This window comes from Mustelus asterias, chromosome 15 (assembly GCF_964213995.1).
Source record: "Mustelus asterias chromosome 15, sMusAst1.hap1.1, whole genome shotgun sequence".
Taxonomy (NCBI): domain Eukaryota; kingdom Metazoa; phylum Chordata; class Chondrichthyes; order Carcharhiniformes; family Triakidae; genus Mustelus; species Mustelus asterias.
Window position 1 is genome coordinate 86,779,452 of NC_135815.1, and position 24,819 is coordinate 86,804,270.

Here is a 24,819-nt window from a genome sequence, read left to right on the forward strand (position 1 = left end):
TGACCCTTATACTACAGCCACTGCTCAGAATTCAGAAATTCAGGAAATTCGCCATGTCCGCTACGAGTTTCACCAACGTTTACAGATGCACCATAGAGAGCATCCTTTCTGGTTGTATCACAGCTTGGTATGGCTCCTGCTCTGCCCAAGACCTCAAGGAACAACAAAGGGTTGTGAACGTAGCCCAGTCCATCACTCAAACCAGCCTCCCATCCATTGACTCCATCTACACTTCCCGCTGCCTCGGAAAAGCAGCCAGCATGATCAAGGACCTCACAAAACGCGGACATACTGTCTTCTACCTTCTTCCGTCGGGAAAAAGATACAAGAGTGTGAGATCACATCCCATCCAACTCAAGAATAGATGTTTGAATGGACCCACTGATATTAAGTTGATCTTTCTCTACACTCTAGCTATGATTGTAACACTACATTCTGCACTCCCTCCTTTCCTTCTCCCCTATGTACTCTATGAATGGTATGCTTTGTCTGTATAGTGCGCAAGTAAAAATACTTTTCACTGTATAATAATACAAGTGACAATAATAAATCAAATCAAAGCAAATCAGTGTGTGTAATGAACCTATCCAACGCAATAGGCGGGGAAAATGCTCTGTTTAAACACAAGTGTTGTAATGTCTAACAGCAGAGGGTGTTAAAACAAACCTTCTTGGATGAAGCAATGTACAGGTGGTCCTTTCATTGCCCCCTCCCGCACCCCCCCCTCCCCCCCCTACCCCGCAATGGTGTTGTCAATGTGCCTTGTGGGGGGGAGGTGGGAGGGTTAAATTATAGGAGCCCCTCTTTGCAATGATTATTTTTTGTTGTTGATTCATCGACACTTTTATTATTACTAATAAATCACCGAGTGAAAGTGCAGACACTTTAAGACTGAACCCAGACGTTACACATGAGGGAGAACAATTTACAGCAACAGTGGGCTGTAGCAGGGAAAGACTCAGGTGCGCAGGGGCCTGAGCGAGGGCAAGGATTGAGCGAGAACCCTTTGACACTTCATTTACAGGTCGTCCCAGATTGATCCGACCCCTTGCAGGCTGAGTTTGAGATTCGCCTTCTCATTAATCCAAGGCCTCAGTGGGATTAGAACTCACAGTGCGGAGGGAGTTGCTCAGGGCGAGTGGGGGTGGGGGTGTGGGGGTTGCCCGTTGAGGGGGTGCAGATGGGCTGGGGGAATGCAATGGAGATTAGGATGGGTGTGTGGGCAAGCGGGTGTTGGAGGGGGCATTCATCCTTGGGACATGGTTTGAAAATTCCAGTGGATGGTTTTGCAGGTGAGAGGAGGTGGGGAGAAGTGAGGGGGGGTGAGGGGAGGGGGAGGTGAGGGGGTGAGGGGAGAGGGAGGTGAGGGGAGGTGAGGGGATGTGAGGGGGTGAAGGGGATGAGGGGAAGTGAGGGGAAGGTGAGGGGGAGTGAGGGGAGATGAGGGGGGTGAGGGGGAGGTGAGGGGAGGTGAGGGGAGGTGAGGGGGAGGTGGGGGGGTGAGGGGGAGGTGAGGGCGGGTGAGGGGGTGAGGGGAGGTGAGGGGGGGTGGGGGAGGTGAGGGGGGTGAGGGGAGGTGAGGGGGGTGAGTGGGAGGTGAGGGGGGTGTGAGGGGGGGTGAGGGGGTGGGGGGAGGTGAGGGATGAGGTGAGGGGGAAGTGGGGGGGGGGTGAGGGGAGGTGAGGGGGATGTGTGGGGAGGTGGGGGGTGGCGGGAGGTGAGGGGAGATGACGGGGGGTGAGGGGGGGTGAGGGGAGGTGAAGGGGGAGGTAAGGGGGAGGTGAGGGGGGGTGAGGGGAGGTGAAGGGGGGAGGTGAGGGGGATGTGAGGGGGGTGAGGGGGAGGTGAAGGGGAGGTGAGGGGGTGAGAGTGGAGGTGAGGGGGAGGTGGGGGGAGGTGAGGGGGATGTGAGGGGAGGCGACGGGGAGGTGAGGGGAGGTGAGGGGAAGGTGAGGGGGGGTGAGGGGAGACGAGGGGGAGGAGACGGGGGTGAGGGGAGGTGGGGGGAGGTGAGGGGAGGTGGGAGGAGGTGAGGGGGAGGTGGGGGGGAGGTGAGGGAAGGTGAGGGGGAGGTGGGGGGAGGTGGGGGGGAAGATAGGGGGAGGCGGGGGGAGGTGAGGGAAGGTGAGGGGAGGTGAGGGGGAGGTGAGGGGAGGTGGGGGGAGGCGGGGCGAGGTGAGGGGGGTGAGGGGGAGGTGAGGGAAGGTGAGGGGAGGTGAGTGGGGGAAGATAAGGGGAGGCGGGGCGAGGTGAGGGAAGGTGAGGGGAGGTGGGGGGAGGCGGGGGGAGGTGAGGGGGGTGAGGGGGAGGTGAGGGAAGGTGAGGGGAGGTGAGTGGGGGAAGATAAGGGGAGGCGGGGCGAGGTGAGGGAAGGTGAGGGGAGGTGGGGGGAGTTTTGGGGCGGCGGTGTTGGAAGGTTAAATAAACCCGGCAGGAATCTTTCTATCTCCAAACTGCACAGAAGCGCAGAGAAGTGCTGCCGGTTTTGGTGAAACATTTCTCCAATGTCACTTAACAGTGTGTCTCTGCCTGTTGTGAAATATAAAACCAGGACCGGTGGAAAAACTGCCCTTTTTCCTCTGGCTCGCTGCCAGCACCTTTGTCATGCTTATTAGTTCAGATGTGCGAGACTTGGTCTGAAGTTTGCTTTTTGCTCCTCTCCCTGCACTCTCTCTCACTTGTATCCTCCTCCACCTCACGCAGACAGAGAGAGGAGCAGAGCCCTCCGGAGTGTTTGTGAAGCGTTGTCATCAGGAGTGAGCGCTGTAACACCCATCCTCCCCTGGCCGGGCGCTCCTCTCTCTTCCACTCGGTCGGTCAATTGATATGAAGTGCGATCCTACAGGCGACAGTGTCAGGCTGTGGCACTGAGCCCTGTGTTGTCCTTCCCTCCCCACCCCTCCCTCCCTCCTTCCCACTCCCACAACCCCACCCCCACCTCCCCCCCCCCCCCACCCTCTCCCCCCCTCCCCCCCCCCTGGCCCACCCACCCCTCTCTGGATGGCCATGGCAATCCCACTCCATCACAAAACACCTGCAATTGCTTTGCTGCAGAAGATTCAGGCTAGCGACTTGGACGCGTTTGGCAGGCAAACTCTACAGTTACCTATAAGCGGCGATGGACCTCTGAATGAAATCTATGTGGAGAAGAGTCGATCAGGAGCGATGAACTATCCGGAAGGCGGCTACGAGTTCGCGGCTGCGGCCACCCTGTACAACCCGACCAGCCTGGGCTACGCGGCCTCCTCCGAGTCGCACGGCTCCGGCAACCTCGGGGGTCTCCATTCCCTCAACAGCATGTCGCCTAGCCCGCTGGTCTTCTTGCAGACCGCGCCCCAGCTGTCCTCCTTCGTCACCCACGGGCAGCAGGTCCCCTACTACATGGAGAATGAGCAGAGCAGCTGCAGCAGTTTCGGGCTGCGGGACGCACCCCCTTCCACTTTCTACAGGTAAGGAGGCCACTTTCTTTCTTTGAATTTCTGAGCAGCCGGCAGTATAGGGGGTGGGGTGGTGGGGGGTCGTTGATTGAGGGGTGGTTTGGGGGGGTGGGGTGGGGGGGGGAATGGCAGAACTTACAGCCCCGTCCTCTTGACAATGACTCCCCCCTCCCCTAAACTCAGTGTGCCACCCGGGAATGAACCTGAAATCATTTGGACATTGCGACTCCTTTCTCATTCCCTGTGTGACAAGTCGGATGAGATTTACTGAGGCTGCATCTCACTTCTGCTGCCACGTTTAGATGGGTCTGCCTCCCCCCCCGCCCTCTCTACCGAGCGGATCCGGCCGGCGGGGTTGCTTCAGCCCTTGGGTGTGCCCCGGATCTTTCTCCGAAGTTGTCTGCGACGATGCGGGCAGTTGCTGGAACTTGGGTCCCGACCTCGATTGCAAAGGGGAAGCGGGGGAAGGTTGTCCTGGCAGTCGAGGAATGTGCCCCCACACAATTAGAACCTCCGATTAGTTGAACAGATTGGGGGTCTCGGGGTGATGTTAACATTCTGTCGGAGGAGGAGGCAGGGAATTCAATCAGCTTGGGTCTTCTCAGCTCCCTCCGAGGGAGGAGAAGAGTGAATCTTCGGGATACTTTGCACCACCGTTTGAGGGTGAGAACGCAGTGGGTGGAATTGTGTAGCCCAGGTTGAGATTTGATACTGTCCTTCAATTGACCCGAGTTAAAACAGAATCTCGGCGAGAAGAATCAGAACCCAAATAAAAGTTCCCCACAACCCAAAACACAGAGTTCCACAAGGGACACATTCCGTGGTGTTTTCACTGAGTGATAAATCCTGGGAGGAAAATCCCTCTTGGATATTCTCTCGTGTGTGTGTGTTAGTGTGTGTGTGTGTGTGAGAGTGTGCGTGTTAGTGTGTGTGTGTGTGTGAGATTGTGTGTGTGTGTGTGTGTGTGTGAGAGTGTGTGTGTGTGTGTGAGTGTGTGTGTGTGAGAGTGTGTGTGTGTGTGTGTGTGTGTGAGTGTGTGTGAGAGTGTGTGTGAGTGTGTGAGAGTGTGTGTGTGTGTGTGTGTGTGTGTGAGAGTGTGTGTGTGTGAGAGTGTGTGTGTGTGTGTGTGTGTGTGTGAGAGTGTGTGTGTGTGAGAGTGTGTGTGAGTGTGTGAGAGTGTGTGTGAGTGTGTGAGAGTGTGTGTGTGTGTGTGTGTGTGTGTGAGAGTGTGTGTGTGTGAGAGTGTGTGTGTGTGTGTGTGTGTGTGTGTGTGTATATAAAATGGATGCGAATTCGCTCTGTGGCAATAATATTGATAATTTGACATCTCCTGAATAGAACTCTCTTATCAACGCTTTAAAGAATAGCAGAGAGCCACATTAAAGTTGCCCTGGGAGAAGTAGGAAGGGATTCAGACCCACTGCCTTCTAGATAAAGGACAGCAAGAGGTGATTTGTACCCCCTCAAGTATATTAGACCCAAGATTTTCTATTCTTCGATTTTTCTCAACATGTCGAGGCAAGCTTCCTGTGACGCTTGCTCGGGCCACAGTTGTGTTTAGTTTCGGTTGTGCAATCAATAATTTGGATACCAATCCTCTGCACAGTGCGAGGCCAAATGAGAACTTTTTTTCTCTTAAATAATTGTGCGTCCTGAAGACCTTTGATGAAGTGGAAAGGGAGAAACTTTTGCGGGTGGCGGGGCCAGGGGGGGGGGGAAGGAGGGGGTTGCGGGTGTGGGGGAGAGGGACACAGCTCGAATATAACTGGCAACAGCCACAGAGCAGAGATGAGCAAGATTTGATAGTGAAGTTACGGGCTGTAATGCATTATTGAAAGGGTGCTGGCAATAGGGAATGGCAGAAGGGGATCCGGTAAATACTGAGAAAGTAAAGCGCTGCAGGAAAATGGGGGAAGAGCAGAGATTGGGGGAGGGGAGGGAGTGATTGTTTGGGGGGGGGAGTGTGGGTGGGTGGTGACGTCATTGGATAGTCCTTTCAAACGAGCCAGCACGCATACGATGGCCCGAATCGCCTCCTGCGTTGTGATTTTTGATGATTCAGCCTGACTGGGCTGCTATGGTTTTGGCGCAGTGAAGTCACGTGCCCACTGCGGGAGTGGCAATGGCTGCATCCTGATCCGTTCGCCCCTGCGAATCGTCGTAATAGGTTAAAGGGTTATGGAGAATGTCGGGGGGAGGCAGGAAGGCGGAGCTAGGATCAGGCATGACTGTACTGAATGGCGGAGCAGGCTCGAGGAGGCTGAACGGTCTATTCCTGACTCCTGGTTCTTATGTCCTTGTCTGCATTTAGGGGCAGCACAGTGGCACACTGGTTAGCACTGCTGCCTCACAGCGCCAGGGTCCCAGGTTCAATTCCGGCCTCGGGTCACTGTCTGTGCGGAGTTTGCACTTTCTCCTCGTGTCTGCGTGGGTTTCCTCCGGGTGCTCCAGTTTCCCCTCACTCTCCAAAGATGTGCGGGTTAGGTTGACTGGCCATGCTAAATTGCCCCTTAATGTCCCAAGATGTACAGGCACAGTGACACAGTGGTTAGCACTGCTGTCTCACAGCACCAGGGACCGGGTTCGATTCCAGCCTTGGGTCACTGTCTATCCGGAGTTTGTAAATTCTCCCTGTGTTTGCGTGGGTTTCCTCCGGGTGCTCCGGTTTCCTCCCACAGTTCAAAGCTGTGCGGGTTAGGTTGATTGGCCATGCTAAAATGACCCTAGCTCCGAGGGGATTAGCAGGGTAAACATGTGGGTTACAGGAATAGGATGGGATTGTTGTCGGTGCAGGCTTGATGGGCCGAATGGCCTCCTTCTGTACTGCAGGGATTCTATGGAGTCTATTTCGGGATATGGAGTGGAAATTTCCCGCTGGACCTGGGGAGGGAGAGAGCAAATTGCTTGTGGAGTGTGACAGAATCCCTGACTGAGGCGCGGGTAGCAATAACACAAACAATATAGAAAGGCAATGGGTGAGGTTGAGCAATAGATTGCCATGGAACATTCCAAGCGCATTTAGGGGTGGCACCAACAGGTGCTGTCTCTGTGCGATCAGTGCGAATGCTGCTGTGTTGATTTATATTTACACTTCTTTTACCGCCCTCTTCGCTATGACTGTGGGGGTCGAACTTCCTATTGAGGAAGATTCTCCTCCACTGCTGCCTGCTCACCAGCCCCCTTCTGACACTCAGCTGGCTGTGCCCCAGGTAGATCACTCCCCTGTCGTGTTTTTGCCAGCTGTTCCTGTGGGGTTAGGGGAGCCTGGCACTCCTTCAGGGACCTGACCCTCTGGCTCAGGAACGGCAGGTAATTTAGCCCAGCCCCGGCTGCAGTGGTTGGAGGCTAAAGCCATGAGGCTGCTCTGTCCCCCCCCTTGCCCCCTCCCTGTTGACCCATTACAAATACATTACAAATCCTCTGGGGATCTGGGGGTGGAGGAAGGGAGGCACGGTGGCACAATAGTTAGCACCGCTGCCCCACAGCGCCAGGGTGCTGGGTTCAATGCCGTCCTCTGGAGACTGTGGGCGGAATTCTCCAGCCACGCTGGTCAAAAAGCCAGAAATTCCCGCCCAACTGTCAATGGACCTTCACACTATCCGCAACCCGGCCTGCTACAATTGCATTGGTGGGTGGGGTGGGAGAATTCCGGCCTGTCTGTGTGGAGCTTGCATGTTCTCCCTGTGTCTGCATGGGTTTCCTCCGGATGCTCCAATTTCCTCCCAAAGATGTGTGGCTTAGATGGATTGGCCATGCGAAATTGCCCCTTCATGCCAGGGGAATTAGCAGGGTAAAGATATGGGGTTATGGGGATAGGCCCTAGGTAGGATTGAAGGCTCAATGGGTTGAAAGGCCTCCTTCTGCACTGTAGCGATTCCATGAATTCAGCATCTCCTGATCACTATCCAGCCACCCTCTCTGGGAGTAACTGTGTGGAGGTGAGATGGAAATGAGGGTAGGCTTGGTGGCGATTCCCTGGCCAGGTTGTTAGCATGGCCGCTCTTCCTCTCTCGACCCATGCATGAGAAATGGGTTCTGGACCAACGTACCGGGTGACTGTGACATCCTCACAACTGCTGGGTACCTTCCTCAATGGCCACCTCTTGGTTTCGAGCTGGGCCCACTGGGAGTGGGAGCCGGTACGTAGAAACAGACCCAGAGCAGCAGGAGAGGAGAGCTCATCAACATCAGGGCAAGGCGAAAAATAAAACCCAATTGAAACCTAAACCTTGGCAAACATAAATACTGCTGCCAGTGTCCAGTGTTTCACTCGGGAAGATGTCTGATTTCACATGGATAAGAATTGGCCAATATATATTTTCAGGATGGGGCCCAGGGTCAGTTTGGAAATCACAGAATCAGAAAAAAGGATTTTACAATGTATTTTATGATGAAGAGCTGAAGGGAAACATCCTGCATAACAACGAGGAACTGTGGAATGTTCTAGCACACAAACTGGCCATTTGGCCCAACAACATTGCTCTTTTGTCCACATGAGGCAGTGAGTCTAATCCCATATTTATTCATTCCCTGAACCCTTAAATATCCCCACAGTCTAATCCCATACTTACTCCTGAAACATTTCAATATCCCCACAGTCTAATCCCATACTTACTCCTGAAACATTTCAATATCCCCACAGTCTAATCCCATACTTACTCCTGAAACATTTCAATATCCCCACAGTCTAATCCCATACTTACACACTCCCCAATCGCTTTAATAACCCCCCCAGTCTAATCCCATACTTACTCACTCCCCAAACCCTTTAACATCCACCCAGTCTAATCCCATACTTACTCACTCCCCAATCGCTTTAATATCCCCCCCAGTCTAATCCCATACTTACTCACTCCCCAAACCCTTTAATAACCCCCCCAGTCTAATCCCATACTTACTCACTCCCCAAACCCTTTAATAACCCCCCCAGTCTAATCCCATACTTACACACTCCCCAATCGCTTTAATATTCACCCAGTCTAATCCCATACTTACTCATTCCCCGAACCCTTTAACTTCCCACCTAGTCCAATCCTTCATTGCTGATCTTTCATATGCTTTAATATCTTCTCCGGACAAATGTCACTTTTTTGTACATACCCGGTACCTTTCAATATCCCATCCAGAATACATCGGCTCTCCTCTCATTCCACAAACACTTGAACAGGGGAGGTGGCGGCAGAGTGGTACCATTACTGGATTTAGTAATCCAGAGGTGGCGGCACAGTGGACCATTACTGGATTTAGGAATCCAGAGGTGCGGAGTAACGTTCTGGGGACCTGGGTTCAAATCCTACCATGGCAGATGGTGAAATCTGAATCCAGTAAAGAGTTGAAACTATCCTCTCAATATTAAACTTTGAGATGAGCACTTGAAATGCCATAGCACAAGGCAACGGACCAAGTGCAGGAAAATGGAACTAGAATCAATAGGTGCTTGAGGGCTGGCACAACTATGATGGGCCAAAGGGCCTCTTTTTGTGCTGTAATTTCCATTTGCCTTCTCATTCCATGTCCCTTCTCATCCACTCTTGCTCACTCCACATGCCATTTAATATCCTGCTCACCCCAACCTTACTCACTTGCCCATTTATCATTCCATTAAATACAGTATCCTATTCAGTAATAGTAATGAATTGTATTCGGATTTCAATTGCAGTTCGGATGTAGGGACGACTTCATGGAATGCATTCAAATTACTATGGTTTTCTAGATCAATGTGTCAAGGCGCCAATTAGGAAACACACGGCGGCACGGTGGCACAGTGGTTAGCACTGCTGCCTCACAGCGCCAGGGACCAGGGTTCAATTCCAGTGTTGGGTGACTGTCTGTGTGGAGTTTGCACATTCTCCACATGTCAGTGCGGGTTTCCTCCAGGTGCTCTGGTTTCCTCCCACATGATGTGGAGATGCCGGCGTTGGACTGGGGTAAACACAGTAAGAAGTTTAACAACACCAGGTTAAAGTCCAACAGGTTTATTTGGTAGCAAAAGCCACACAAGCTTTCGAGGCTCTGAGCCCCTTCTTCAGGTGAGTGGGAATTCTGTTCACAAACAGAACTTATAAGACACAGACTCAATTTACATGAATAATGGTTGGAATGCGAATACTTACAACTAATCCAGTCTTTAAGAAACAAAACAATGGGAGTGGAGAGAGCATCAAGACAGGCTAAAAAGATGTGTATTGTCTCCAGACAAGACAGCCAGTGAAACTCTGCAGGTCCACGCAACTGTGGGAGTTACAAATAGTGTGACATAAATTCTGATTCTAGGATCGCATGATAAAGACTCAGGAGGAAAAAAGCAGAAATATTTATGTGAAATAGTGTGACATAAACCCAATATCCCGGTTGAGGCCGTCCAGCATCCCCCATGACGATGGCATTGCTGCAACGGCCTCAGTGCTCAGCGCCAACAACTGCCAGTTTCCAGATGCAATTTTACATCTCATCCGCTTCATCCTGGACCACAATATCTTCACCTTCAACAACCAGTTCTTCATCCAGACACACGGAACAGCCATGGGGACCAAATTTGCACCTCAATATGCCAACATCTTCATGCACAGGTTCGAACAAGACTTCTTCACCGCACGGGACCTTCAACCGGTGCTATACACTAGATACATCGATGACATTTTCTTCCTTTGGACTCATGGTGAACAATCACTGAAACAACTCTATGATGACATCAACAAGTTCCATCCCACCATCAGGCTCACCATAGACTACTCTCCGGAATCGGTTGCATTCTTGGACACGTGCATCTCCATTAAGGACGGTCACCTCAGCACCTCACTGTACCGCAAGCCCACGGATAACCTCACGATGCTCCACTTCTCCAGCTTCCACCCTAAACACGTTAAAGAAGCCATCCCCTACGGACAAGCCCTCCGTATACACAGGATCTGCTCGGATGAGGAGGATCGCAACAGACACCTCCAGACGCTGAAAGATGCCCTCATAAGAACAGGATATGGCGCTAGACTCATTGATCAACAGTTCCAACGCGCCACAGCGAAAAACCGCACCGACCTCCTCAGAAGACAAACACGGGACACAGTGGACAGAGTACCCTTCGTTGTCCAGTACTTCCCCGGAGCGGAGAAGCTACGGCATCTCCTCCGGAGCCTTCAACATGTCATTGATGAAGACGAACATCTCGCCAAGGCCATCCCCACACCCCCACTTCTTGCCTTCAAACAACCGCACAACCTCAAACAGACCATTGTCCGCAGCAAACTACCCAGCCTTCAGGAGAACAGTGACCAAGACACCACACAACCCTGCCACAGCAACCTCTGCAAGACGTGCCGGATCATCGACACAGATGCCATCATCTCACGTGAGAACACCATCCACCAGGTACACGGTACATACTCTTGCAACTCGGCCAACGTTGTCTACCTGATACGCTGCAAGAAAGGATGTCCCGAGGCATGGTACATTGGGGAAACTATGCAGACGCTGCGACAACGGATGAATGAACACCGCTCGACAATCACCAGGCAAGACTGTTCTCTTCCTGTTGGGGAGCACTTCAGCGGTCACGGGCATTCGGCCTCTGATATTCGGGTAAGCGTTCTCCAAGGCGGCCTTCGCGACACACGACAGCGCAGAGTCGCGGAGCAGAAACTGATAGCCAGGTTCCGCACACACAAGGACGGCCTCAACCGGGATATTGGGTTTATGTCACACTATTTCACATAAATATTTCTGCTTTTTTCCTCCTGAGTCTTTATCATGCGATCCTAGAATCAGAATTTATGTCACACTATTTGTAACTCCCACAGTTGCGTGGACCTGCAGAGTTTCACTGGCTGTCTTGTCTGGAGACAATACACATCTTTTTAGCCTGTCTTGATGCTCTCTCCACTCCCATTGTTTTGTTTCTTAAAGACTGGATTAGTTGTAAGTATTCGCATTCCAACCATTATTCATGTAAATTGAGTCTGTGTCTTATAAGTTCTGTTTGTGAACAGAATTCCCACTCACCTGAAGAAGGGGCTCAGAGCCTCGAAAGCTTGTGTGGCTTTTGCTACCAAATAAACCTGTTGGACTTTAACCTGGTGTTGTTAAACTTCTTCCTCCCACATTCCAAAGATGTCAGGTTAAATGGATTGGCCATGCTAAATCGCTCCTTAGTGTCCCAGGATGTGTAGATTAGGTGGATTGGCCATGCTAAATTGCTCCCTAGTGTCCTAAGATGAGCCGGTTAGGTGGATTGGCCATGCTAAATTGCCCCTTAGTGTCCCAAGATGTGTAGGTTTGGTGGATTGACCATGGTAAATGCATGGGGTTATGGAGATAAGCTGAGAGGGGGGCTGGGTAAGATGCTCTGTCAGAGAGTCGGTGCAGACTCGATGGGTGAATGGCCTCCTTCTGCACTGCAGGGAATTCTATGCCATTTTATGTAAGAGCAAGATACTGTGGATACTGGAAACCTGAACAAGAACAGAAAACGCTGGATAAACTCAGCAGGTCTGGCAGCGTCTGTGGAGAGAGGAACAGAGATAACTTTTTGGATCTAAATGATCCTTCCACAGAAGAGAAACGTCAACTCCGTCTACAGATGCTGTGAGACCTGCTGAATTCATCCATAATTTTTTGCTCTAACCTGTTCTATTTCTTTCCCTGTGTTGAGTGTTTGCTCCTGCGTTTCCTGGCTTGAATTTGGATTTTCGCCATTCTCCTTTAGTTCGACAGTTTATTCGTTGAATTATAGCAAGCTGTGGTTTTTGGTGACGTTGGAGAGGCAGCAAGGTGGGTAGGGGGTGTGGGACATCTATTTGTCATTTGCCAACACAGGTTGGCAATTTTATTGCCAGGATTTGAAATTTAGCAAGGCATGGTGGCACAGTGGTTAGCACTGCTGCCTTCCAACGCCAGGGATCTGGATTCAATTCCGGCCTCGGGTCACTGTCTGTGTGGAGTTTGCACGTTCTCCCCGTGTCTGCGTGGGTTTCCTCCGGGTGCTTCAGTTTCCTGGATTGGCCATGTTAAATTGCCCCTTAGTGTCAGGGGGATTAGGAGGGTAAATATGTGGGGTTATGGAGATAGGACCTGGATGGGATTGTTGTTGGTGTAGGCTCGATGGGCCAAATGGTCTCCTTCTGCACTGTAGATTCTATGATTCTTTTCTATGATTCCATTCCTAACTGGAAGTTGATTTTCCAGCTTTTTCTGCACACACACTGTGTAAAAAAAAACCTAGGCCAAGATGAATAGTTCTGCACTTGTTGACAAACATATTGTTGGCACAAAATAAGTTTAAACTTTTTTTTCATGGAATGTGGGCATCGTTAGCTTGGAGAGCCCATCCCTAATTTCCCTGAGAAGGTGGTGGTGAGCTGCCATCTTGAACCGCCACAGTCCATCTGGTAACCACCAAACTAGAAGGAGTAAGTGTTATTATGGGGAGGTGATGGCCAGTGGTATTATCGCTAAACTATTAATGCAGAAACTCAGCTAATGTTCTGGGTTCGAATCCCGCCACGGCAGATGGTGGAATTTGAATTCAATAAAAAAATCCAGAATTAAGAATCTACTGATGACCAGGAAACCGATGTCGATTGTTGGAAAAGCCCATCTGGTTCACCAATGCCCTTTAGGGAAGGAAATCTGCTGTCCTTACCTGGTCTGGCCTACATGTGACTCCAAAGCAACAGCAATGTGGTTGACTCTCAACTGCCCTCTGAAATGGCCTCACAAGCCACTCAGTTCAAGAGAAACTAAGGATGGACAATAAATGCTGGCCAGACAGTGACACCTATGTCCTATGAATAAATAAATAAAAAATCTCCACAGAAACAGACCTTTGAGGACAAGGTAGTCCTCCAGAATGTAAATCAAGAGTAGCCTTTTTAAAATTCATTCATGGAACATGAGCATCGCTGGCTGCCAGCATTTATTACCCCTCCCTAGTTGCCTGAGGCCAGACCAGGTAGAGACGGCAGATTTCCTTCCCTAAAAGTCTGTGTGGAGTTTGCACATTCTCCTCGTGTCTGCGTGGGTTTCCTCCAGGTGCTCCAGTTTCCTCCCACAGTCCAAAGATGTGCGGGTTAGGTTGATTGGCTGTGCTAAAAATTGCCCCTTAGTGTCCTGAGATGCATAGGTTAGAGGGATTAGCGGGTAAATATGTAGGGATATGGGGGTAGGGCCTGGGTGGGATTGTGGTCGGTGCAGACTCAATGGGCCGAATGGCCTCTTTCTGCTCTGTAGGGTTTCTATGATTCAATGAAAAGACATTAGTGAACCAGATGGATTTTTACAACAATTGACAATGGTTTCATGGTCATCAGTAGATTCTTAATTCCCAGATATCTTTTATTGAATTCAAATTCCACCATCTGCCGTGGCAGGATTTGAACCCCGGTCCCCAGAATATTAGCTGAGTTTCTGGATTAATAGGTTGGAATTTTACCGGCCCACCCGCCGCGGGAATCAGGGCGGGCGAGATGCAGAGCACGGGAAGGTCTGTTGACCTCGGGTGGGATTTTACGGTTTCGGGATGACGGAGGCCATAAAATCCCACCCATAGTCCAGCGATAATACCATTTGGCCATCGCCTCTCTATGTAAAACAAAGGGCGGAACTTTCTGGCCCTGCCCACCTAGTCCCGCTGAAGTCAATGGACTTTTGTCTGGATCACCGCCACGGCAGGATTGGAACATTCCGCCTAAAGCCAATCACAATTTTATTCCTCTCTATAAACCACAACATGACTAGCTAATTTCAGCACATTCCTGATGGTGATGTCAGGGTTTAAAGGGTTAAATTATCTGATCTGAATAAAGGTGGGCCTTCCTTTGAGTTCAGAAGGTTTGGAATCTAATCTGATCAAGTTGCTTGAAATGAGAAAAGGAATTGATCGGGTCGATGGAGAAATTATTTCCTCTGGTTAGCACGTCCAGAGCAAAGGACATAATGGCATCAGAGTGAGGCCATTCAGGGTGAAATTAAGAAATATTGCTTCAGACAAAAGATGGTGGAATTCTGGAACTGTGAGACTGAATAAATAGATTGCTGTTCCAGTTCCCTTCCCGTACCTAGTGGTGCACTAAGGCAGATTTTCATCTGTTTCCATAGTTAGCAATTCCCGGAACAGGTCACTAGTCTGTCACCAGGGGCTTATAGCTTGAGGGGCGCCACTCCACATCAAGCGTGGACCAGGAGTCTCTCCCGCTCTTACTGCCAGCTATTGGTGTGTTTGGAAGGATTTGCAGGTTGACACTCAACCTGTTTGGCCGCCTTATGAACGCACCTTCCTTGGCCATCAAGTCTTGGGCTGGGACTCGAACCCAGAGCTTCTGGCTCAGAGGTAGGAACACTAACCCACTGCGCCACAAGACCTCCTACTAGATGGTTGTTAGGTAAGTGTATCAAGGACTGTGAAGCAAATGGAGTGAAGTGCAAATCAGCTCTGATCTCGTTGAAGAATGGGAACAAAATGGCTGCTCTCCTGTTCATTAAGGTTTAAGCTACTTTGAAACCTGTTTCTTTCAAATTGCAATGGTTTGAAAGAAGGCAGTGAAAGTAATTTATCTTCTAATGGTGTTCTCCTTTCTCTTGCTCCTGTAAATGCTGCATGTTTATCAATGGTATCCCATTCCCTTTATTCACCCAGTCTATTCTTGTTTGGGATGTGTATAGGTGACTTATGTTAGTTGCTGTAAACCATAAGACCATAACATATAGGAGCAGAATTAAGCCATTCGACCCATCGAGTCTGCTCTGCCATTCAATCTTGGCTGATATGTTTCTCATCCTCATTCTCCTGCCTTCTCCCCGTAACCTTTGATCCCCTTATTAATCAAGAACCTATCTATCTCTGTCTTAAAGACACTCAATGACCTGGCCTCCACAGGCTTCTATGGCAATGAGTTCCACAGATCCACCACCCTCTGGCTGAAGAAATTCCCCCTCATCTCAGTTTTAAAACAGCGTCCCTTCACTCTGAAGTTGTGCCCTCGAGTTCTAGTCTCTCCCACTAGTGGAAACATCCTCTCCACGTCCACTGTATCGAGGCCTTTCAGTATTCTGTAAGTTTCAATTAGATCCCCCCTCATCCTTCTAAACTCCATCGAGTACAGACCCAGGCTCCTCAACCGCTCCCCATATGACAAACCCTTCAATCCTGGGAACCTCTGAGACCTCAGATGAAGAGTGAGTAGGTTTAAGCTTTGATTCATTGCTTGCACTGAACTTGGATTCTCTATGCTGTAATACCCATAGGATTGAATTTGCTTTTAGAGAATAGAGGCTCAATAGGATATAGGCAGGTGAGCAGAATGGGCAGATGGGACAGCTGGATATAACACAGATAAGTGCGAAGTGATGTATTTCCTCAGATTTCTTTTTTTATTCATTCATGGGACATGGGCGTCGCTGGCTGGCCAGCATTTATTGCCCATCCCTAGTTGCTCATGGAGGGCAGTTGCTGTGGCTCCGGAGTCACATGTAGGCCAGACCAAGTAAGGACGGCAGATTTCCTTCCATAAAGGACATTAGCGAACCAGATGGGTTTTTCCGACAATGGTTTCATGGTCATCAGTAGATTCCTAATTCCAGATATTTTAAAATTGAATTCAAATTGCACCATCTGCCGTGGCGGGATTCGAACCCGGGTCCGCAGAACATTAGCTGAGTTTCTGGATTATTAGCCTGGCGATAATACCACTAGGCCTCTGTGGTGAACCATTGTTGGTTCCCACCAGGTAGCGCTGAGCCAGGGTCTGGCCAGTACTATGAGTCTGTATATATGTTACTGTTGGGGTTAGGGTTGGGCTGTTCTACCTGTAATATAGTTCTTATGGTACATCCCAGTCGGGCTCCGCCTCCTGGGAGAGGTATAAAGGTCACTGCTCTGTCTGGGACCCTTTAGTCTGGGATCGTGTACTATACATGGTAGCTCTATTGTTGTAGTCAATAAAAGCCTTTATTTCCCCGAGTACCTCTAGCCTCGTGAGTTATATCGCGCATCAATTTTATTGACTACAACAATAGAGCTACCATATATAATACACGATCCCAGACTAAAGGGTCCCAGACAGAGCAGTGACCTTTATACCTCTCCCAGGAGGCGGAGCCCGACTGGGATGTACCATAAGAACTATATTACAGGTAGAACAGCCCAACCCTAACCCCAACAGTAACATATATACAGACTCATAGTACTGGCCAGACCCTGGCTCAGCACTACCTGGTGGGAACCAACAATGGTTCACCACAGCCTCCCCTTAATGGGATAGGAAGAGACAACTTTCACCAAAGAGCGCAATTCTAAAGAGTCTACCGGATTTCGAGGGAGCTGGGGGTCCACTCAGATTCTTGAACCTGACACAGGCAGGTAGTGGAATAGGGGTATTGCCACTGGAGTAGTAATCCAGAGCCCCAGGGTAATGCTCTGGGGATTTGGGTTCGAATCCCACCACAGCAGATGGTGAAATTGGAATTCAATAAAAATCTGGAATTAAAAAGTCTATTTGTTGTAAAAGTCCATCTGCTTCACTAATGCCCTTTAGGGAAGGAAACCTGCAGTCATTACCTGGTCTGGCCTACATGTGACTCCAGACCCACAGCCGTTCAGTTCAAGGACAATTAGGGATGGACAGCAAATTCTGGCCCAGTCAGCGACGCCCATATCCCTTGAATGAAAAAGAAGACATATTGAGGAGGAGTTAACAGAGTGTATGAGATAGCAGTTGCTTCATAAATAGATGTGTCGAGTATAAAAGCAGGAAAGTTATGGAGCTCTGGTTAGGCTACGAGAGTATTGCATCCAGTTCTGGTCACCACGCTATAGGGGAGGAAGGTCCTGTGAGGGTGCAGAGGGTGATTGACCAGAATGGGTCCAGGGATGAGCGATATTTTATTTCACAAAGTGCAGCTAGAAAAAGTGAGGTTGCTTTCCTTGGAGGTGGGTGGAGGTGCACAAGATTATGGCAGGGTTAAGATGTGGCAAAGAGAAGCTGTTCCCATGAGATGATTGTATGAGGATTAAGGGCCAGAGACCAGAGACGTTGGGTAATAGATGGAAGGGGGAACATGAGGAAAAACGTTGGGAATGTTGAGTTGGGAAATCCATGCATGAGGCCTCACTGTTTCCACTCACACACGCTCTCACACACACTCACACATTCACACACACACATTCACACACACAATCACACACATACACACACACAATCACACACACACTCTCACACACACACAATCACACTCTCACACACACACTCTCACAATCACACACACAATCACACACATACACACACACTCTCACACACACTCACACACTCTCACACACACACACAATCACACACACTCACACACACACTCTCACACATTCACACACACACACAATCACACACTCTCACACACACATACTCACACACACACACTCACTCACACACACTCTTACACACTCTCAGACACTCACACAATCACACACACAGACACTCTCACACACACTCTCAGACACACACACACTCACTCACACACACTCTTACACACTCTCAGACACACACACACGCACACATACTCACACACGCACACACACACTCACACACACTCACACACGCACGCATGTGCTGCATCTCATCCTGTGTTCTCCCCTCTGTTGTCATTCCACAGGATCAACAGCGACACTCGACGGCAGCGAGTTAACGACCACCTCTCCAGCACGAGTGAGCAGAGCAGCCCGTCCGTGGGCACGTTAGAATCCAGCAAGGAGACACGGTACTGCGCGGTGTGCAGCGACTACGCCTCGGGCTATCACTATGGAGTCTGGTCATGCGAAGGTTGCAAAGCCTTTTTCAAGAGAAGCATTCAAGGTAACAGGTTGGGTATAATCTCTCGGTGCTACTTGGCGTGGTAACGGCGGAGCGAGCAGGAGACTTAAGTGATGGGCACTTTGTGTAACCTTAGCTGTGTGAAGTTTGTTTTTGTGTGTGATAAGCAGGGATGTGTTGCATTATTTTCAAATTGCCTTGGAGACAACCATAATCATAGTCACTGATCAGTAAGTAGCTTCTATCCTTGAGATGGTGTTTACATTTAATCTTACAGGCTGGCATTAGTGACAATTCAGCCTGGCATGTTGATGCCCCGTGTTTGCTGGTTGGTTACGATTAATGCTAATTAACTAATTACAGAGGGAGAGACCTTGGCTTTCAGCCTTGATTCCAACCTCGTAGATGGAATCCGACTTTGGAAAGGGGAAAAGGAGAACGAGGTGTTTGCTGATTGGTTTTCTGGTGGGGTGACCGGGACAGAGATGATGCTGAGCAGTCACTGTAACAAAGTGTGATGGGCAACGATTGTGAAGGAGGATTGGTGGATGCGCAGAGCTAAGCATTGTTACTGAGTCCAGGACTTCTCCTGCTGCTCAGGTCCAGTCACGTTGCAGTTGTAAAGTGCGGAAATTGTAACGGAATGTTAGGTCCTCAGTAAATCCACATCCATGTATCACATAGAATGCCTATACTGCAGAAGGAGGCCATTCAGCCCTATCCCCCTAACCCCATGTATTTAACCCACTAATCCCCCTAATTTACACATCTTTGGACACTAAGGAGCAATTTAGCATTGTCAATCCACCTCATCCGCACATTTTTGAACACTAAGGGGCAATTTAGCATGGCCAATCCACCTATCATGCACATCTTGGGACACTAAGTGACAATTTAGCATGGCCAATCCACCTAACATGCACATCTTTGGACACTAATTGACAATTTAGCGTGGTCAATCCACCTAATCTACACATTTTTGGACACTAAGGGGCAATTTAGCATGGCAAATCCACCTAACCTGCACATCTTTGGACACTAAGGGGCAATTTAGCATGGCCAATCCACCTAACCCGCACATCTTTGGACACTAAGGGGCAATTTAGCATGGCCAATCCACCTAACCCGCACATCTTTGGACACTAAAGGACAATTTAGCATGGCCAATCCACCTAACCTGCAAATCTTTGGACACTAAAGGACAATTTTGCATGGCCAATCCACTTAATCTACACATCTTTGGCCACTAAGGGACAATTTACCATGGCTGATCTATATAACCTGCACATCTTTGGAATGTGGGAGGAAATCGGAGCACCCGGAACGTGCAAATTCCACTCAGTCCCCTGAGGCCGGAATTGAACCCGGGCCCCTGGTGCTGTGAGGCAGCAGTGCTACCCACTGTGCCACTATGCCACCCCTAATCATATCTTGTACTCTTGGGAAAGTGGATACTTGTTGACTATCTTTGGTTTCCCAAGGAAAGTGGTCGCGGATCATTAGGAGTACTTAAAGTGGCGATGGATAAATATTTCATAGATCGAGGATTGGTGGGCTATGGGGAAATGGCACAGAAAAGGCTGGCATAGATTAGCCATGATTGCATTATAAGGTGGGGCAGGCTTGAAGGACCTCGTGGCTTACTCCTGCTTCTAAATCATGTGTTCCTGTGACAGGACAGGGGGTTGACTCTCAGCCGACCCCCCTGCACGACCCCATCCCAATGCCGGATTCACCAGTCAGCCATTTTGTACCTTTAATGGAGGGACACCATCCCCAGAAAGCCCACAGGAACCCTACATGACTTTACTTGACATGAGTGAGCCCACCTGGCCACGCCTGGCTTAATACCAGCAGTGGCAGCATGGTGAGACCCTTAAAGTGGGCATTAATTTCCCACGTGAGGCCTGAGTTGGTGGCAGGGGAGGAAGGCTGTGTACAAAGCTTTCCCACACAGACTTAATCAGGGCAGGGGTACGAAGGCAGCAGGCACTCCATCGTCCTGCCCGATTAATGCTCCCCCCCCCAACAAACTCGCCACAGGGGACAGCGGAAAGTTCTGCCCCATATTTCCGGATTTCTAAGGGGGTCATTAGAAGATCATTGGGCGGCACGGTGGCACAGTGGTTAGCACTGCTGCCTCACAGCTGCAGGGACCCGGGTTCGATTCCGGCATTGGGTCACTGTCTGTGTGGACTTTGCACGTTCTCCCCGTGCCTGTGTGGGTTTCCTCCGGGTGCTCCGGTTTCCTCCCACAGTCCAAAGATGTGCGGGTTAGGTGGATTGGCCATGCTAAATTGTCTCTTAGTGTCGGGGGGATTAGGAGGGTAAATATGCGGGGTTATGGGGATAGGGCCTGGGTGGGATTGTGGTCGGTGCAGACTCGATGGGTCAAATGGTCTCCTTCTGTACTGTAGGGATTCTATGATTCTATGATAACCCCGCTCTGGGTAAAGTAACAGGCTTAAAATCCCCCGCTGACTGCTTCCCATTGGGCAGGCCTCCACCCGCTCAATAAGACAGCTCATCGTCCTCGGAGCTCATGAGGAGATCTATTGATGATCCCCCCTGACCTTCCTGGTCACCATCGGGGTTGGATCTTTTTGGGCCCAGGCTTTAATCTGCCTTGCCCACACTGGCCAGGTCTCCAAAAGGTTCAGGGTCATCACAACCTCTTCCAACACTGGTAAAGAGGCCTTGCTTATGGGTAAAGGGAGGTGACTCAGTGAGTCAGCATTGGCTATCCGGGTTCCAGGGTGGAGTTCCAGAAGACATTCATATACTACCAATAATAAAGCCCAGTGCCATATTTGAGCAGAGGCAATGGGGGAATTGCCTTGTCCTTTTTGAAGAGGCCCAGTAAGGGTTGGTGGTTGATAACCATAAAGAAATCTACGGACATATTGATGGAACTTCTTCACAGCAAATATGACCAAAGAAAGCATTCTTTCTGGTTGTATCACAGCTTGGTATGGGCTCCTGCTCTGTCCAAGACTGCAAGAAACTACAAAGAGTCATGAACAAAGCCCAATCTATCACACAAACCAGCCTCCCATCCATCTACACTTCCCACTGCCTTGGCAAAGCAGCCAGCATAATAAAGGACTCCATGCACCCCAGACATATTCTTTTCCATCTTCTTCCGTCGGGAAAAAAGATACAAAAGTCTGAGGTCACATACCAACCGACTCAAGAACAGTTTCTTCCCTGCTGCCAGCAGACTTTTGAATGGACCTACCTTGCATTAAGTTGATCTTTCTCTACACCCTAGCTATGACTGTAACACTACATTCTGCACTCTCTCATTTCCTTCTCTAAAAACGGTATGCTTTGTATAGCGTGCAAGAAACAATATTTTTCACTGTATACTAATACATGTGACAATAATAAATCAAATCAAATCAAAGTCAACCCTTCCTTCTCAATTTGAGAATATCTTTGAATCCGGTGGCACAGTAGCTCAGCGGTTAGCACTGCTGCTTCACAGCTCCAGGGACCTGCATTTGAATCCCGGCTTGGGTCACTGTCTGTGTGGAGTTTGCACATTCTCCTCGTGTCTGTGTGGGTTTCCTCCGGGTGCTCCGGTTTACTCCCACAGTGCAAAGATGTGCGGGCTAGGTTGATTGGCCATTCTAAATTGCCCCTTGGTGTACCAGGGATGCATAGGTTATAGGGATGAGTGGGTAAATATATAGGTGTATGGGGATAGGGTCTGGGTGGGATGGTGGTTGGTGCAGACTCGATGGGCCAAATGGCCTCTTTCTGCACTGTAAGATTCTATGATTCTATGAAAGGGCCCTGGAGGTGCATGCGATGGGCTTTTCCACCCGTCCTCATCGCCAGTGTAGTAATCCAGCCAAATGCCGGTTTCCCTGTCACCCTTTATTGTGCACCAAAGGAAAGAGCTGCTCCTGTGGCTTACAGTCAGGGAGTCTTCACCACAGGAGCTATAGCACCGCTCAGGGTAAAGTTACAGGTTAAATACCTCCGCTGACTGCTTTCCATTGGGTGAACCTCCACTCGCTGAATAAGGCAGCTCATACTCCACAAAGTCCACGGGGAGATCTACTGATGATTCCACCCCCCCCCCCCCCCCCCCGCACCACCACCCCCCTCCCCCTCCCATCCCCGGGCTTCGTGGTAATCAAAACAATCACTTTGCCATGATGTAAACCAATTTTGGTTGGAGAAATGGGAAAGCGATTTATTATCTAAATGGGGAAAGACTTCGGGGTGCTCTGGTGCAGAGGGATCTGGGTGTCCTCGTTCATGAGCCAAAGAAAACAAGTATACAGGTACAGCAGATGATAAAGAAAGTGGATGGAATGTTGGCATTTATAGTTAAAGGAATAGAATACAAAGATAAGGAAGTGTTGTTGCAACTTCACAAGGCATTGGTGAGGCCGCACCTGGAGTATTGTGCACAGTTTTGGTCCCCTTATTTGAGGAAAGATGTAGTGGCTTTGGAGGCAGTTCAGAGGAGGTTCACCAGATTGATTCCAGAGATGAGGGGTTTGTCGTATGAAGAGAGATTGAACACTTTAGGCCGATACTCTCTGGAATTTAGAAGAATGAGGGGAGATCAAATTGAGGTATACAAGATGATAAAAGGTATGGATAAAGTAGACGTGGAGCGGATGCTTCCTCTTGTGGGACATTCTAGGACGAGAGGTCAGAGTCTTAGGATAAGGGGCAGCAAATTTAAAACAGAGTTGAGGAGAAACTACTTCTCCCAAAGGGTTGTGAATCTGTGGAATTTGCTGCCACAAAGTGCGGTGGATGCTGGGACAGTGAGTAAATTTAAGGGGGAGTTAGACAGATTTTTAATTGGTAATGGGTTAAAGGGTTACGGGGAGAAGGCAGGAAAATGGGGATGAGGATGGTCAAATGGTGGACCGGACTCGATGGGCCGAATGGCCTAATTCTGTTCCCATATCTGATGAACTTATGAACAATGGTACAACAGACTCGATGGTCTGAATGACCGTCTCTTGTCCCATCGGATTCTTTGACTTCAGCTCTGACCTTGTACATTTTCTCCCTCTAATCTTTTAGGCTTCTCTCTGGTGACAGGTCATCATAACGGTGACTTATTTTCATTTCAGACTTCCCACCTTGTGGGGTAAAATACACCTGGAGGACTCAACGCTGAGCTTCACTGGGCTGGAGAGCGTTTAGGTAGCATTGGCGCACATTTGACCTCTTGACCCTGCCGCCACTTTCCTAGCTGTGAGGTTTCAGAACATCTAAGGCAAAAATAATCCATATTTAATTCTCATTTCTTGTTTCAGACGTTGATTATTGGGTCACAGGAGGGGTGGTAGCTTTATTCCTGACCAAAGGCTTGCTTTTCATTTTGGAGTTGACAGCAATAAGGCTTTGTCACTGAAATGTCTCAATGTTTGGAACAATGTCCAGGAGAAATGACGGGAAATGAACATAAGAACATAAGAACTAGGAGCAGGAGTAGGCCATCTGGCCCCTCGAGCCTGCTCCGCCATTCAATAAGATCATGGCTGATCTTTTCGTGGGCTCAGCTCCACTTACCCGCCCGCTCACCATCACCCTTAATTCCTTTACTGTTCAAAAATTTATCTATCCTTGCCTTAAAAACATTCAACGAGGTAGCCTCAACTGCTTCGCTGGGCAGGGAATTCCACAGATTCACAATCCTTTGGGTGAAGAAGTTCCTCCTCAACTCAGTCCTAAACCTGTTTCCCCTTATTTTGAGGCTATGCCCCCTAGTTCTCATTTCACCCGCCAGTGGAAACAACTTCCCTGCTTCTATCTCATCTATTCCCTTCATAATCTTATATGTTTCTATAATATCTCTCTTCATTCTTCTGTCTGTGTGGAGTTTGCACATTCTCCTCATGTCTGCGTGGGTTTCCTCCGGGTGCTCCGGTTTCCTCCCACAGTCCAAAGATGTGTGGGTTAGGTTGACTGGCCATGCTAAAATTGTCCCTTAGTCTCCTGAGATGCATCGGTTAGAGGGATTTGCGGGTAAATATGCAGGGATATGGGGTTCAGGCCTGGGTGGGGTTGTGGTCGGTGCAGACTCGATGGGCCAAATGTCCTCTTTCTGCACTGTAGGGTTTCTATGATTCTATGATATCTCCCCTCATTATTTTAGGAATGAAGGAACCTACATTTGTATAACACCTTTCATGACCTCAAGGATGCCTCCTGAAGCACTTGACACCTACCGTGGAATTTCTTTGAAGTTCAGTCACAGCAATGCGGCAAAATTGCACACAGCAAGATCCCACAAGCAGCAATGTCCAGATCACAGCCAGGATTCTCCGACCTCGCCCGCGGCGAGGATTCGCCAGTCCTGCCACGGTGAATGGTGATTTGGCTGAGTGCCAAATTCTCCGTTCTCACTGGCAGTGGTGTACGGGATCGGAGGTTCCCCTTTTTAGTGATTTTTTTTGAGATTGAGTGTTGGTCGGGACACAGGGACAACTGGTTTGCTTTTCTCCTGCGAGAAGAGGATCTGATTTGGGAATTTGGGAATTGCAGGAACGTCCCTGGCTGGAGGCGGGTGAATGAGGTAAAGGGTGAAACAGCAGCTGGAGGCAGCAGGAGGGGAC

General features: G+C 49.6%; 1 protein-coding gene across 9 annotated transcripts in view; it reads left to right on the forward strand.

Moving 5' to 3' along the window:
• The first annotated feature begins 2,951 nt into the window (after nt 1–2,951).
• esr1 (estrogen receptor 1) overlaps nt 2,952–24,819 on the forward strand; it is an 887,250-nt gene continuing 865,382 nt past the window's right edge. For 8 of the 9 annotated variants that reach the window (XM_078230313.1, XM_078230309.1, XM_078230314.1 and 5 more), the window contains exons 1-2: nt 2,953–3,449; nt 18,069–18,268. In XM_078230313.1, coding sequence (XP_078086439.1) covers nt 3,001–3,449; nt 18,069–18,268 — 649 coding nt within the window. In that variant the 5' untranslated portion in view covers nt 2,953–3,000. Of the gene's footprint in view, nt 3,450–18,068; nt 18,269–24,819 lie in introns of all 9 variants that reach the window. The other variant, XM_078230315.1, reaches the window with a different exon arrangement.